At 38.3% G+C, this 16367-nt stretch overlaps 1 protein-coding gene across 1 annotated transcript in view; it reads left to right on the top strand.

The window, feature by feature from the left end:
• The window catches only part of Shaw (potassium voltage-gated channel shaker cognate w), an 84553-nt gene extending 68425 nt beyond the window's left edge, over positions 1–16128 (top strand). The window contains exon 7 of the mRNA XM_080266785.1: positions 16049–16128. Coding sequence (XP_080122911.1) covers positions 16049–16128 — 80 coding nt within the window. The remainder of the gene's footprint in view (positions 1–16048) is intronic.
• The last annotated feature ends 239 nt before the right edge of the window (positions 16129–16367 follow it).

The raw sequence follows: 16367 nt of genomic DNA, 5'->3' as shown, positions 1-16367 counted from the left end.
TCAAGATACAGTATGTTTTAAAAATATCACAGCTTTTTCCAAATAATTGGTACTGTAGATTGTGAAAAAATAGAAATTCAGCATTATAGTTAGTACTGGAGCTGTACTAGGCAGTTTTTATGATCAACCTAATAGAAAAAAACATCAAACAAGAAGTGAACAACTTGAGAGAAGAAAAGAGGACTTAAGTGTGTCCACGTCTTGATCTTACCCAGTCTGTCTTAGCTAGATTGGCCATGACCAGAATCTCTGAAAGTTATCTTGTCTTACCAGTCTCTCATTTCACTTAGATCAATCTCCCACATATTATACCATACTTTGGGTGTCCACTGTACCTGTATATACAATTCCCTGTCCAGATGAACCATAGATAATGTGTCAGATGAATGTGTTGAAATCAGCATAGTATCTTTAACAGCAAAGACCCTGTCTGTTCTTCTTTTAACCAGTACCTCTTCACCCCACCCTGTTTCACCCATTCACCTGTCTTTCAAAACCTTGTCTCTTCCATGACCCATTTTTGTTGTAGACTGTGGATTCCTTGTTACCAGAGATGTATCAGTATATTCTGTACAGTTATTTGTGCAGTTAACATTTCTTTGTTGACCCAGTTTATTCATTGTGTATGGTCAGTGTTCCTCCTTGAATAGTGACCCTGCAACTCCTATCCTTCCATAGAACTGGCTGTGTATATATATATATGTAAATATATATATATATATATATATATTTTTTTTTACTCTTGCTGTAAATGAATATGTGTCACTCAATAACTTCTCACATATGCTCACTGGAGAATCCTATTGGCACTGGCATACCAAAAAAAGAAAAACACAGATCATGTTACTTATGTATGGTGAAATACTGGCTGTTAGTTTGTTTTTCCAGGATTCCTTGCCTTTTCCCTTGGTCTTAAAGTAACGACTGTATAGAGCTTATTTTGTGCATAGTCTGTTAGTATGAGAGAAAGAGCTGTAGATATGTGCTCTGCATCTCCAGTTCATTAGGTCTTGCAAGGCAAAGTGTCCTCTTCATTTTGCAAGATTATTTGTATTCATGTCCAATAGTGTTTGACACTTAGTATCTTCATTTTTCCATTAATGTCCTATTATGAGTTTTTAAGCAATATTTACAGTACTGTGCTGTAATGCCCTTTGAGGTTTATTATTCTCTTAGAATAGAAAAATCTTTTATATCTATATCCTTTGTGCAGTTGCTTAGTGTCTGTGGTCCTTTCATTTCTAATCAGATAACTTGCAGAACAATGATATCAGGTGTTAGTTTGTGAGTAAGAATGCCCTTACTAGCCATTCTGCCCAGGTAGACTCAACTTCAGCCAGACAGTCCCAGCACAAAATCTGTTGCTGGGTAGCTTGTTAGATCAAATTTATAGCAGTGTTTGTCAATGGAGTAACTTTAATGTCATTGTAGTCACAATATACAAAAAAAAAAAATCACTGACATTGTCACCACAGGTGAGAAACGCCTGCGTTCAAGCCACTGAGGTAAGTGAGCTTCTCTGCATTACTGATAGTTGTTGTTGTTGGTCAGTTGTTTGATGGGCAGCACACCCCCTATCCCTCCCGTTGTGTGAGCTATACTTATAAATGAAACTTCCTTAAAATCTCAAACTCTTCACCAGATTGGTGATGTCTTGTACATGCAGCCCATGTTGAAAGTTAGGGATATGTTCCAAAACATCATCTTTTTTCCTCACAGTATATACTGTAAAGTGGTAAAATAGGCATATAAACTCAATTGGTAACAAAAGAACGTAAAGAAATATTGCAGTAATTAATTTGGACTCAAAGGAGAAGAAGTAAAATAATAAATGTATAAATAAATAAAGGTTGCTTCAAATGAGGACTGCCTGTTCATAACTGATCATTGCTGTGTGCTGAGCCAAGTATCAGGTTGTGGTAAGCTGAGATTAAAGTCAGGCTCAGCTGAACACAAAATGAACTAGCTCCTGCCAAGAGTTGAAGGTTTTAAAGTAAGTGCTGTTTACAGGTGATCCCCCCCCCCCCTTTTTTTTTTTTTTTTTTTATGCAGTCCAGATAATGTAACTTAACCCTTTAAGTGCACCAGCTCACCCCATCTGCCACTTGTGCATAGTGTTATCCTAACTTGACACCTGTTCTTTCCTTAGAGGTGACAGTGATGGTTAAATATGGATGATGAATATCAGAATTGCACGTGACAGTTACTCTAGAGATCCAGTAGGAAATGTTGAACTCTGGCAGTACACAACCTTAAATTCATTAGTGCCACACCATTGTCAGAGAGTTCTGTCATCACGTAGAAGTTAAACCAACCAAGCAGTGACAGTGCAGATGTGTATAGTATTTATCAACACCAGATAACCTAGTCAAGTAGTCATGTCAATTGGTTGTAGGATAATACTGTCTGATCCATTTTGTTTATCCATATCCACCCTGTTGATCCCTTGCTCCCTCCTGGGAACTCACCCATAGGGGGTAACTGTGACAAAAGTCTTCAGGCTGCATTGCCTTTACATATTTATCAATGCCTTGTCCCTTCAGCCTGTTTTTTTTTTTTTTTTTTTTTTTTTTTTAAGGCAAATACCGCCTTAGGAGACAACCCCAGGTGGAGTGGGTTGGAATTAGTTTCCATTAACCCCTTTGACCTTAAGATTCTCTCTCTCTCTCTCTCTCTCTCTCTCATACCAGATAGTTTTAGTCAGCTTATGCAGGTTGATTACTCTTCTTCCTTTGTAATTTTTCTGATTTTATGAAATAGTCATGTTTGTCCTCAATTATAGCAGAAGGTCTTCCTCTTTCAAAAATTACACACACACACACACACACACACACACACACACACACACACACACACACACACACACACCATCAATAAGCTGAAAGTAGAAAGGTTGCTATTCTTTGTCTATAAAGATGCAGCTATGCAAGCTGAAATAATGAACAAATGCATCTAATCAGGCTTCACAAGAGAAAGTGATTTTGTGAAGGAAGCGGGAGTGACTAGAAATGTGGTGTTAAAAGACGCAAAAGTTGAAATGCAAGAAGTGTACAGATTACTGGAAACTCAAGATGTGAGGACCAAATGGGATCTCTAATTGGATACTAAAGGAATGCATAGAACAACTGGCAGGTAAGATTCACGGCATAATTGTGTGTTCTCTGGAAGAAGGGAAAGTGCCTCGGGAATGGAAGAGGGCCAGTGTGGTACCAAATTATAAGGGAGGGAACAAGGAAGAACCCCTGAATTATAGATAAGTGTCCCGACCAGCATGGTTGCAAAATTGTGCAAGAGATTTCTGAAAGACAGATGTATAAAATATCTGGAGGAGGTGGACATTTTACCAGAAAGTCAGTTTGGATTGGGAGGTGGAAAACCGTGTGTTTCCAACTTGTTGAGCTACTACTCAAGAGCAGTTGACATGCTACAGGAGAGAGATAGTTGGGTGGATTGTGTGTATTTAGATCTGGAGAAAGCCTTTGACAAGGTACCCCACAAGTGACTAATGTGGCCATTGGAGCACACAGGAGGACTGAAGGGCAACCTCTTGGAGTGGATTAGAGGCTTCTTGAGAGACAGACAAATGAGGATAGTAATAAAAGACAGGATATCTGGATGGAGGGAAGTAACAAGTGGAGTCCCACAGGGCTCAGACAAATGAGGATGGTAATAAAAGACAGGATGGCTGGATGGAGGGAAGTAACAAGTGGAGTCCCACAGGGCTCGTTGTTAATACTTGTAATGTTTCTGATTTATGTCAACAATATGGTAGATATAATGAACAGTTATGCAAGTCTGTTTGCTGATGATGCAAAGATTTTGAGGAGAACAGAAGTTGAAGAAGACTGTAAAATGCTGCAGGAGTACCTGGATAGGATTCATGATTGAAGCCAGATGTATGTGGGAAATGAAATTCAATACAAAAAAATGTAAAATGTTGGAAATGGGTAAAAGTACCAAGAGACCATCACTGAATTATTTGATGGATAATGGACCAGTCACAAAAGTGAGAGGAGAAAAGAACGTGGGAGTGCTGGTCCAGGATAGTTTGGCACCCGAAAAGCACGTTAACAAAATACTCTATTTAGAAAGACGTATAATCTCTTGACTAACATAAGGGTAGCATTTCATTCCATGGATGAGATGATGGTGAAAAAATTGATAGTGGCCATGATCTGCCCCAAGTTGGAATATGTGGCAGTAGTGTGGTCCCCATTCAAAAAGAAAGATATAAACGTGATTGAGAGAATACAAAGAATAGCAACCTAGATGGTCCTTAGCCTGGCAGATCTGCCATACAGGGAAAGGCTGGAAAAGCTAGGTCTGCCTTCCTTAGACAAAAGAAAAGAGAGAAGCGATATGATTGCAGTGTTCAAGGCCATAATGGGAGTAGAAAAAATTGACAGAGAAGATCTGTTTGTATGGGATGGGCGAGTAACAAGAGGACATGAAATGAAGCTGAAAAAGCCAAGTTGCTCGAAGGATTTCAAGGTGGCGACCATCATCCACTCACTTGATGTAGTGCTGCCTACTTCTTCCTTAGCCTTTATCATTCTGTGCCTGCCCTTCTCCCATCCTATTTCTCTCATTTTTCCTGTCACTTCTTATTGCTTTTCTTTCCTTTACAGGTGGCTTTACATTGAGTGACAAGCCAAATGGTTTCCTGTAAGCCGAGAAACCATTTTCAACACTGGGTGGTAACCATATAACCAAACCATACGTGCTCCCTGCATGTCAGCAAGTGGGTTGGTGGAGGGTTAGTGCCCCTCCCCGTAAAACAAATATCTCAAAGTCAAATGGCCACTTCTTATGGGATTATGGCATCTGGCAATAGATAGATTTATAGATAGTTTTCCACATAGATGCATACACCTGTGGAATAGCCTGGACAAAGAGATCGTCCAGTCTAAAAACTTCAATGAGTTCAAAACAAAATTTGACTTATTGAGAAATGGAGACGGGACTCCATGAGCATTGCTATTTTCCTGTATATGTAATATGCTATAGCAGTAGCCGTGTGTCTGTGTGTATGTGTATTTTGGTCACCCAAAACTACACATTCAAATCGCACCAAAATTGGCCAAAAAAAAAAAATCACAAAAAAATTGCTGATGTGAACAAACTTGGTCCCATCACGATTGAAAAACTTTTACTATATTATATGAGTGATCAAATTTTGATCAAAAAACACCGCTTCCAGCACCCGGTTGGTTGCCGTGTCTGAGTGGTTAATATCTCGGACTTGCGTGTGGACAACTTGGGTTCCATTCCTGAAGCTGCAAATAACACGATCAATTGGTTAGCTACAAAAAATCCAAGTGACAACGTTAGACTAGAACAGCACATAAACGGACCATTATGGGCCCTTCAGTGTTGCCTTGACAGCTGATAGTTTCAACGTCAGACTAGAACAACACGTAAACGTGTCACAGATTACCTGAAATGATCGCAGTGCGTGTGTGAAGCGTGAGGAAACGAGTGAGAAGCATGAGGAAACGAGTGCGAAGCATGAGAAAGCGAGTGCGCAGAGCAAGTGCCCTCCGCAGGAGCAAGTGTGAGAGGGCCCGAAGGGCCCATGAGTACTTATCACAACTAGGTAAATACTCACACACACACACACACACACACACACACACACACACACACACACACACACACACACACAGGCAGAAGGTCTGTCACCTCGCTCTGCACTGACCACCCTTGGGCACGACTGGCCACACCTATCGTTATATGAGTCAAGTTCTGTACTAGGTTCAGTTAAGTGATGTTCTAATTTAGTTGAGCAAGTACAAGCAAAAGTGTTGTCCGAATAATAGAATACATCCAGTTAGTGCAAGAATCCACTGATTCAATGCATCATCAGCTGGGTGTCGTATGTCACCAGGCAGGTAGCAGGGAGATGCAAACTTATAAGTAGAAGTTATCTTTCTAAGTGAGAATTGCCACAGGTTGAGCACTGTCCATAGTAAAGTGAATATGGAAAGAGTTAAGAAAAGGAATAAAGGTAGAAAACAGGATGATGATTTCTACCCAGAACTGGTTGAAATGGAAACATATAATAAATAAGTAGAGAAAGTGAATAAACTGGAGAAAACTTTTCAAAGTAAATTAGATGATATTAAGAAGGAATTACACATGCAGAAGGGAAAAAATGAAAAACTAGTAAAGGAATTAAACAAAAAAAGACACAGCAATAGATGAGCTGTCAGTTGAGGTAGTTTCACTTAGAAGGAAGACTAGTGAAATGGTAAGCACTGTTGTCAACCATGAGAGTATTATGGAGGAGTTTAGAAATGACATAGAGACAATTAGGCAAGCAAGCAGTCTGATAGACCAAAGCAGTGATTTTGAAGAGAAGATAATCTAGGTGAGCAAATGATGAGAAGTTGCAAAGATGCCATGGAAACTATGTATGCTGAAATGGTGAAAGTAAGAAAAGACTTAGAAACAAAAGTCAAAGAAAAAAGCATGAGAAAGAAAGTGAAAGAAATTAAAAACAGCCCAAAACTGGTCAGAGATTCAGCAGATATCAACAAATCTACATTAATGACTGGTATAGATGAAAAAGAAATAAGAAATAAAATTCCAAGTGACAAAAGGGAGATGGTAAATATAATGAACATATTAAAGGAAGTATCAGAGGAAATCTGTGATAAAGACATAGAGGAACACAAAAGGCTAGGGAAGTGTGAGAGAAGTCAAGGCCTCTGAAAGTAGCCTTCCACGGTGTGAGCACTGTGGACGATATACAAAAAAATGCAAACAAACTCATGAAAAAAGAGGAATTTAAAAAAGTATGGATACAAAAATGCCTAACTAAGGAGGAATTGGGAATATTAAAGGAGAAAAGGGAGGAAGCAGAAACAAAGAATGAGGGAAGATCAGAGGAGGAGAAGAGTAAATTTTTTTTACAAAGTAATTGGATTACAGGTACAGAAGTGGTACATAACCAACAGGGAATAAAAAGAAGGAAGGTAGTAGACTCAAGCTATGGCAGGTATGTAAGTTAGATGATTAAGTTGATGTACTCAAATGTAGATGGAATGGTGTCTAAATTATTAGAGATGAAAGACTGTACCAAAGAAAAGGAACCACATATTATTTGCCTAGCTGAAACAGAATTAACCCCAAAGATATCAAACAATACCCTAAGCTTAGAGAAATACAGTATATGGAGAAGAGACAGAAATTTAAGAAAAGGAGGAGGAATTATAATCTTAACAAAGAAAAATTTGCAAGTCACAGAAATAGAACTAGATATACCTTCAAAAGTAGAACTGATTGCAGTAGAGATTAACATATCTGAAGGGAAAGTAGTTGTGGCATGTTTATACAGTATATGCCACCCAAAACAAACACTTGGGAAAGAGGTAAATATGAACACCTGGCAGAAAGTACAGTACAATTCAGAGTTTAAGAGCATTACTAAATAGAACGGAAGAGGAATCTAAAACGGTTATATTAACTGGAGATTTCAGTACAAATATTAATTGGAATACTCCAGATGTAAGAAGCCATGAAAGCTGTTGGGATCAAAAGCTCCTGGATCTTGTGCAGGAGTTTTTCCTAACACAATATGTAAAGGAAAACACCAGAAGAAGAGGACTTGATGATTCATCAGTACTAGATCTTATATTTACCAGGCATGAAAATGATATTGACAGCATAATGTATCACCCTCCATTTGGCAAAAGCAACCTAGCAGTATTAAATTGCAACTTTATGATTGCATATGACAAAGTTAACAGTAATGAGAATTACAGAAAAAGCCTGAAGTAGGAAAGGGCAACTACAATGACTTAAAGAAGTACTTCGTATAAATAGATTGGGAAAAGGAGCTTAGAGGACAAGATTTAAATGATATATAAAGAAAATTCTGTGATTTTTATGAAATAGGAGTCCAAAATTACATTCGTCAGAACAAAGAAATAGAAATGAAAAAAAAGAAATGGTTTCATACATTATGTAAAAATACAAAAAGAAAAGAGATTTGGTGTGGAATAGATATGGAAGACACGATAGTGAGAGAGCATATAACAACTATAAACAAGCAAGAAATAATTATACAGGGAGAAGTAGAGAAGCTCAAAGACAGTTTGAGGAAGACATTATAAATACAAGTAGTGATCAACCTAAGCTATTTTACTGCTACATCCGAAGCAAAACCAAAGTTAAAGATAAAATACAGTCCATTATGGACGAGGGGATCATTTATACACAAGAGTAAAGTATTTGTGAAGCACTAAATAAAAAGTTCCAATCAGTTTTTAAAGAAGTAAATAATTTTGAAAGAGATGATATGAAACATGCATGCCCACACATGTTACCAGATATGCAAATGTCAGAAAAAGAAGCACAGGAAGAGTTAAGTAAATTAGACAAAGGAAAAGCATATGGTCCTGATGAAATTTCAGGTTGGGTGCATTCATGCTGGAGAGTTAAGCAGACCATTATGTTTAATATTCAAGGAAACCTCAGGTCAAGGTAAACAACCTGATGTTTGGAAGAAAGCAAACATTGTTCCCCTATTCAAGAGAGGAAATAGACAATCCACTCAACTACCAACCAGTATCTCTGACCAGTGTTGTAAGTAAGATACTAGAAAAGCTGATAAGAAAAATTTGGGTAAATCATCTAGAAGAACACAGTATGATAACAGAAAGGGAGTTTGATTTTAGAAAGGGAAAATCATGTGTTACTAATCTGTTAAGCTACTATGATAAAGCTACAGAAACATTACAGAAAAGAGAAGGATAGGTAGACAGTATCTATTTAGATTTCAAGAAAGCATTTGACAGAGTACTGCACCAAAGACTTTTATGGAAACTGTACCATCAAGGAGGTATCCAAGGCAACCTGTAGTGTTGGATGCATGATTTTATCAGAAAAAGGGAAATGAACACAGTACTAAGGGGAAATTACTCATCATGGAGGGAAGTGACTAGCAGAGTTCCACAGGGCTCAGTGCTGGCACCAGTTATGTTTTTAGTATATATTAATGACAGACAGTAACATTGGAAATGCATCCTGTCTAAATAAATTATGTGTGCTGATGATGCAAAAACACAAAGGAAAATTACTAACACACTTCTTTGCAGAGAGCTACAAGAAGAATTAAATAAACTTCATGAATGGAATATAATGTGGACAAGCGTCGTGTAATTAAGTTTAGTAAAAGTGAAAATAGACCAGACTGGGATTATAAGTTAGTAAGTTCAACCCTACACATATCAGAAAGGGAGAAGGACCTAGGAGTGATTATCAATAACAGACTATCTCCAGTTGACCACATCAGTGAGAAGGTACAAAACAAGTACAGTATACACTGCATGCTAATGTGAGAATAGCATTCACATACTGTATATAAATGAAGACATGCTGAGAAAGATAATAAAATCAGTCATCAGACCAACCCTGGAGTATGCATCAGTGGTCTGGAATCCTCATTTAAAAAAACATGTAGATACAGTAAGATTGAAAAAGTACAAAGAGCTGCTACAAGATGAGTGCCAAGCTTAAGGGATCTAAGCTACAATGAAAGACTAGAAAAATTGAATATACCAACACTTCAGTAGAGATGGAAAAAAGGAGACATGATTATGTTATATAAATGCATCTAGGGAAAGAGAAAATAGACATAATGAGTAAATATCCTATGGGGAAGCATCAGCAAGAGGACACTGCAAATAATTACATAAAAAGAGAAGCGATAAAGACGTAAAGAAATTCAGTTTTCCAAATAGGACAGTTAACCAGTGGAATGTACTACCGAGTGAAATAGTGTGTGCCAAAAATATTCATAAATTTAAGGGTGTGTATAAAAAAATGGTTTAATACACAGGACAGTATGAGCTTGACTCATTCCTGTAAAGATACGGTTAGGTAGGAACAATTAGGTAAGAAACACACACACACACACACACACACACACACACACACACACACACACACACACACACACACACACACACACACACACACACACACACACACACACACACACACACACACTTACTTACAGTACTTACATACATACTTGCTTACATACTTACTTGCTTCTTCAGACATAATCCTTGTTAGTCAGTCTTGGATTCTGTTCACATATTCGTGCTATATCATTGAATGTCTGTTCATCATGTATTGACCAAGGATCCATAAGACAACCTTTTCATAGCAGTCAGTTACTGTATACAGTAGATTATTTTTTACCAGGCAGGGTGTTAAGCCTTTGATGACAAAATACTGCCTTGTACCATGACTTGCAAAGGAGGATTAAGTATCAGTGAGTTTCAACTGTCTGATGGGTGCCTATAGGCAACATATTTTCAGCACATATACACTCTTGAAAGACAAGTGAAGCAGGTATGAGTAAGTGAACTTTGCATGACTTGAAGGCTTTAGAAGTTGTTTCAATCTGTGGCAGAATGGTGACAAAGCTGATATAGTTGCAGGATGATATCCCTATGGCATCCTTACAGAGGTCTAACTTTACGTGATTTGGAAATTTCTCAGACTAATTATGAAATATCATTCTGCATCCCTACCATAATCATTGGCTGTCTGCAAACTAAAAGTTCCCAATCACAGTATATTATAGTAGATACAAGTTTCAAATTTGGCCCATACTCTTCTTAATGTATATAATTCGCTATTACAATGGTGTTAGCCCAATGACATCATCTGTATTTGCTGCCATTCCATTGTAGATAGGGAAAATGTTTTTAGTTTTTTGTTTGGTCTAAGAACAACAAAATATAATTTTTTTTTCTCCCAGCATGCAAAGTCATTGCTAGAGCCATTTAACCCCTTGAACCTGGGTGACATTCTTTTTAGTATGTTCTGGTTGCTACCAGATTAGTTAACTTTGGAAAGGCCTCTTGTGCTGAAGGATGTATGAAAGCTATATCAAGCCCCACAGTTAGATGTCAGTTCTTAGTAAATAATATTGTCAGGAGATAACAAAAATACTGTAAATTGAAAAAGACATTCCTGGGCTCAGTGGGTTCATGATATATATCAAAACATGTAGGTGGCAAGGTTAGTGGCAGTGCAGAGTTGCCCATCAGTTGCTCTACCTTTAGTGAAAAACAAGGTAGTAGAGTTCTCATGGTGGTGAATGTGTGCTGTGGATTTAAGGTTGAGTTTTTGGATGCAGATTTGATGTGCTTGGAAGTGCCAGTATTGTCAAGAGTGCTTTGAGTTGCTTTACTGGTTTGCTTATGGCTGGTAGTATATGGCTATCACAAGCTTGGTTTGCCCATCATCAAGGAAAGTTTTAAATTCAGCTTTGACACATTGGAAAGTTTGTGAGCCATATAAGGCTGTCCAGTGTTTTTCACCAGTATTCCTACCACAAGCAGTCAACCCATTGTTATGTGTGGCTGGATCCAATGCTTCCTTCTTTTCCCTTTCAACTCTCTGTATTAGTGTATAGGTATGTTTAGATCAGGAAGCTTGATGTATGCTGTCTGCTGTGTTCATTAGATGCAGTTTATGAAGTTGTCCATTCAGCATTTAATGTCATTCTAGATTTTAGTCAATTTATAGTAAGTGAAATTACTTAGGGACAGACAGAGGTTTAGTAAGAACTCCTTTCAGATCAGTTAGATCAGGTAGATTCATTGCAATTCTGTTACTGTTACTGACTTATTTATTAGCTTAAAGTCTTTCTCTTCCTATTAACTATTGGTGTGAATAGCTTCAGTCTGTCTGATGTGTGAGTCATTAGTAGCTGATATTTCTTAGATGAATGAAGCACTTACATGGAAAGTGAAAGGGGTCAAAGAATTTGTATGAACAGTTGGAGAAAGGCATTTTTGTTCAGGGTTTAACCCAAGAACTGCAATGTACAGTATATCATTAGCTGTTCCAAGGAGGGACAGGGACATATATCATGTGAATCAGTTTGAAAATTTAGTTTTCTTCATTTTTTGGTGCCAGTAGCTGATTAATGGTTTGAAATGGATCATGTGGTACTTTTCTCAGCCACACTTCATACTCAACTAACTACCTTTTGTTATGTGTTGATGTATGGCCACAAAAATTTGGATCGTGAACTGCTCCCCCATACTATACAATGGTACCACTAGCTATTGATCTAAAAATTTACATACCCACACTTTAAAATAATGTATGTAGTTTCATAATGTCATGCTAAAAACTGTGTTCAAAACAAAAAAATTCATATTTTATTCCTTCAGACACAAATCCTGGAACATAATGCATTATAAGTAAGTTTTGAAGGATGTTGACATTACATTAAACATACCTATACTTCAACATGTTCTCTTTCATGTCAAGTATGTAAAACTGGTTTCTGATGAAGTTAGAGAGTTTTTTTTTTTTTTTTTTTTTTTTTTTTTTTCACATCACAGGAATGGTAGGAAAATGCTGTGCTGCAGTTTACAGGTTAATGGTTTGGTTGGTTTGGAAATGGGTATACTAAAACCTATTTAATTTACATTATGTAAACATAATGTATAAAGTTTTTTTTATTTTACACTAAACTGGTTGAAAGAATGCATTTGTGTCAAAGCCCCTTCATGTGTGCATGGATAGAACAGCCGAACAGCCTGCTTGTATGAATGTAAGGTAGTTAAGAGAGGACGTAAATAGGCCAATGCCAGTGTGTTCTTATGATGTTCATTTGTTTGCTAGGCAACGGTGATGAGGCCATCCCCATGTTGAATCTTAACCACCACCTGCAAATGAGTGGGGGTTACTGCCTCAATCCACCACCCACTCCCACAGTGGTCACCCCCACCAACGCCCTCTCCAACACTTACGTGGCAGAACCCACCGGCTACTCCAACACTTATCTGGCGCCCCCCATCTCCCACAACACTGCTGCCCTCCCCAACAGTCGTACCGCGGCCCCTCCACACCCTTGGACCACTCCCCAAATAAGAGACTCCCAAGCATCTCCTTGTATTTATGTCTCCCAAGTCCAACAGGAGTCAGAGTCATCCCCTTTGCATGGGAGTCATTTGTCCCCTGGTCGGAGCTCCCACGCGGGTGTCGGGGAGGGCATGTGCGCGATCAGGAGTTATGGGTATAAAGAAGAGCAGCCAGAGAAACCCCCCAAGGCCAAAAGTTTCCTTGGCGTCTATCATGGAACATTTTCTGATTTGATATCATCCTCTAAAACATCTCGACCCTCTTCTAGCCATGATTAGGTGGAAGCATCATCAGTTTCATGAACTTAACATTCACTTTCCATTGTCCTTGGCAACCTGTGGCATTGTCCCTGTATTCCTCAACATTCTCCTTTTCTCCTTCCTTGTAACCCTCACCTCCATGGACCTCTCCTTCCTCTGTCCTTCCCTCTTCTTTTTACTTCAGTTACACTTCCATCTCTGCTCCTCAAAACATACTTCCAGTCTATTCTTTTTTTTCGCCTCATAAAGCTTTATTAATATTTCTTGTTTCATCTATGTGAATTTCATTACAGAAGTGACATATCGTGTTTACATTTTTCTTGAAAGAATATGATTAGGTTAATGGAGCATCCTGTGCTGATGTATAAAAAAATAAATACCAACAAGAAAACTTCACTAATCCATACTGTGTATGAGTGAGGATTGTCCAAATTTTTCATGAGATACCCAGGGTCTCACTCTGCCAAAAGTAGCCATCAGCTGGGCTGTTTTGTATTCTGTGAGTGGACTGTATATTTATGAGTGAAAAGACAGGAAAGAGGAGTTTCATTCTCACCAAAATATAGCACAGTCAGACAAATTTTAGTTAGGTGTGTGAAAATTCAGGATAGGTTACCAAGGTCAGCCAATTTGTATTAATGGAAAATGGATCCATGGATCTGGATTAATGAGGTTTTACTGTATTTTGCTGTGTGGCAACATATCCTGCACTGCCATTCTGTGTTTTTTGTGCAATTCTTAATACATACACACAAAAAAGTACATGGGGGAGGTGTCTGATGATATCCTAAATGATCAGTACAGCTAAAGATGTCCAAGGAAGATTAATATGCCTCAGTGTAGTGTGCTTATGCTGTAATAAAGTACAGTACTTACACTTCATGAGATAGAAAGTGCCACTTGCAAATGACCATGTGCAGCCTCGTGAAACAAGGGAATAGTGGACATTTTACAGCATCCAGCATCTTTGGTGTCATATCATTTTATATGGAATGCTGGAGAAGTACTTCTTTATGTGGTGGCATGGATATAAGCCCAGTTATGCAAACATCCCACAATTCCCTCCCTCTCCTCCAAGAGCAGGTTGCTGAACTGCAGGAAAAGGGCAGCTTCTGCTGCAGTTCACCCAGTTCACCTTCAGATGAACATGGGGCCACAACATCAATAGCAGCATTGCTGAATATACTGTACGCTGATATTTTGTTTATTGAGTGTACAACAGTGACATCTTGTTCTCAGCTTCCTTTGCCTCCAGTCAAATTCTTTGCCACGACCACCTGAAATCTTCTGACTTGTTGCAGCCAGTATGCACAAAACATGATAGTGCCTGTACGATTCCTGGTAGCGGTGAGTGGCCTAGACCCACAGACACATTTACAATCAAATGCCTGTTATAACTTAGATTTTAATTTGCAGGAAGAACAAGAAATACTGGAAGTTTCTTTACTTTACTTCCTTTTTTTTCTTTCTGAGAAAATAAATCAGTTACCACATGGAGTTGATCATAAGTGTGCTCTTGGATCTGGACCACAGTATTTTATCTTGGCTGAAAGTAAATTTCTTAAACTTCCAAACTTCGTAGATATAGATTTCATAAACTTCCAGCCTTCAGAATGTATGAAAATTATATTACCTAATTTTGGTTTATTATTATGCATGAGTTTTTGATCAGTATGTGGATGTATGGATGATAAGTGTGTATGTATGTATATGAAGTGTATGTGAAAGTGCATATACTCTGATGTCCAAGCTTTTCCAGTGCTTAGGAGGTGCAAATTTATTTATATAATATAGAATCAACCAGCCAGTTCTAAGGGAGCAACCTTAGTCCCCCTACATCGCTGCAGTCCACTATCTGAACCTCACACTCCTCCTACTTCCTCTGTGACCCTTAATTATACCCTTGTCCTGCTCCTCCTCCTTACCCATATGCATCTTCCACCATTCATACTGTGTCATGCAGTTGATTCTGCAGATATTTTGTTATCTTTTAAGAGTTTTGAATGATTTAAGGACCCCTAGTTGTCATTAAGTTTTTGTAGTAACTTTCATCAGGACAGCAAAGTGACAATATGACTAGTTTTTTAATTGCAGTATAATGATTATTATTATTATTATTATTGTTACATAACTCACATGTTTATTCATTTATGTAAGGATTCTTTTATTATTATTATTATTATTGTACAAGCAACATCCATAGTCTGTACTAAACTCCTTTTGCAGTCTTTAAATTGATTACTTCATGGGTTTGCCACATGCTTTAAGGAGCTTACCCTGAGGACCACTCTCTGAGTTCAGCTGAGAATGGAAAGAAAATTATATTCCCCCGATCAAGTGGAGTATTGTCTCTTTCCAATTTGTTATTTAGATACTGGTAAAGTAGCTTCTATTTACATATTGGGTTTTACTTAATTTTGCCTCAGTGTGTGGATTTCTCAGCTTGATTCAGAGTTAGGCAGGACTGACCTACTGTTGGCCATTACCACCACTCCTGAGGCTGTGAGACAAACCCAGGTTATGTGGTAGTTCCCAGCTTCTAAGATATATTGTTCACAGTCAAACCCACTTGCTTCCTTCTCTTCCTCCTTTCTCAACACACGAGAATGTCACTTGGCATTTTGGTTTAGGGCTAATATTCCTGCACATGACTTCTTGGGTGTCTTTGCCTTACTCATCTTCCTGTCAACTGCCTCACATGCAAGTCTAACAATGCCTAAGTCCTGGGCTTTATGAATACAGTAGTATGTGTACATTTAGGGCTATACAGTATATGAGAGCAACTATGTATGGATAGACTTCTGTTGTCCTAGCAACGAGTAGACTACTTGTGAGGCAGCCCCTTATCATCCACTACTACTGACATTCACTAATATTACTTTTTTCAGGCAACGATGCCCCTAATTCCACGACTAATGGTACATCTAAAGGTACTGACAGACCCTCAAACAAAATAACAGGGTTCTAGAGGTACACACGGAACGCCTCACCTGCCATGACCACACATTGGCATGGGTTGTGGGGCCTCTCAAGGGAAAGTAAAAAGGACTTGTTTTGTAGCATACAGTGTTGTAAGCTCCAAAAACATGTTCCCTATCCCCCTCCTATAACAACTTCCTTATCCCACCAACCACTGCCTCCTCCCCAACCTCCAAAGGCTGGATTTCTGTAGCAATTCTTGTATGGGGTTTTCCGTGGGGTATTGTG

The sequence above is a fragment of the Coenobita brevimanus genome, chromosome 22, assembly GCF_032717465.1.
Source record: "Coenobita brevimanus isolate Jiangsu-jjx chromosome 22, ASM3271746v2, whole genome shotgun sequence".
In the NCBI taxonomy this organism is placed as follows: domain Eukaryota; kingdom Metazoa; phylum Arthropoda; class Malacostraca; order Decapoda; family Coenobitidae; genus Coenobita; species Coenobita brevimanus.
This window is presented reverse-complemented; position numbering and strand designations above follow the sequence as displayed.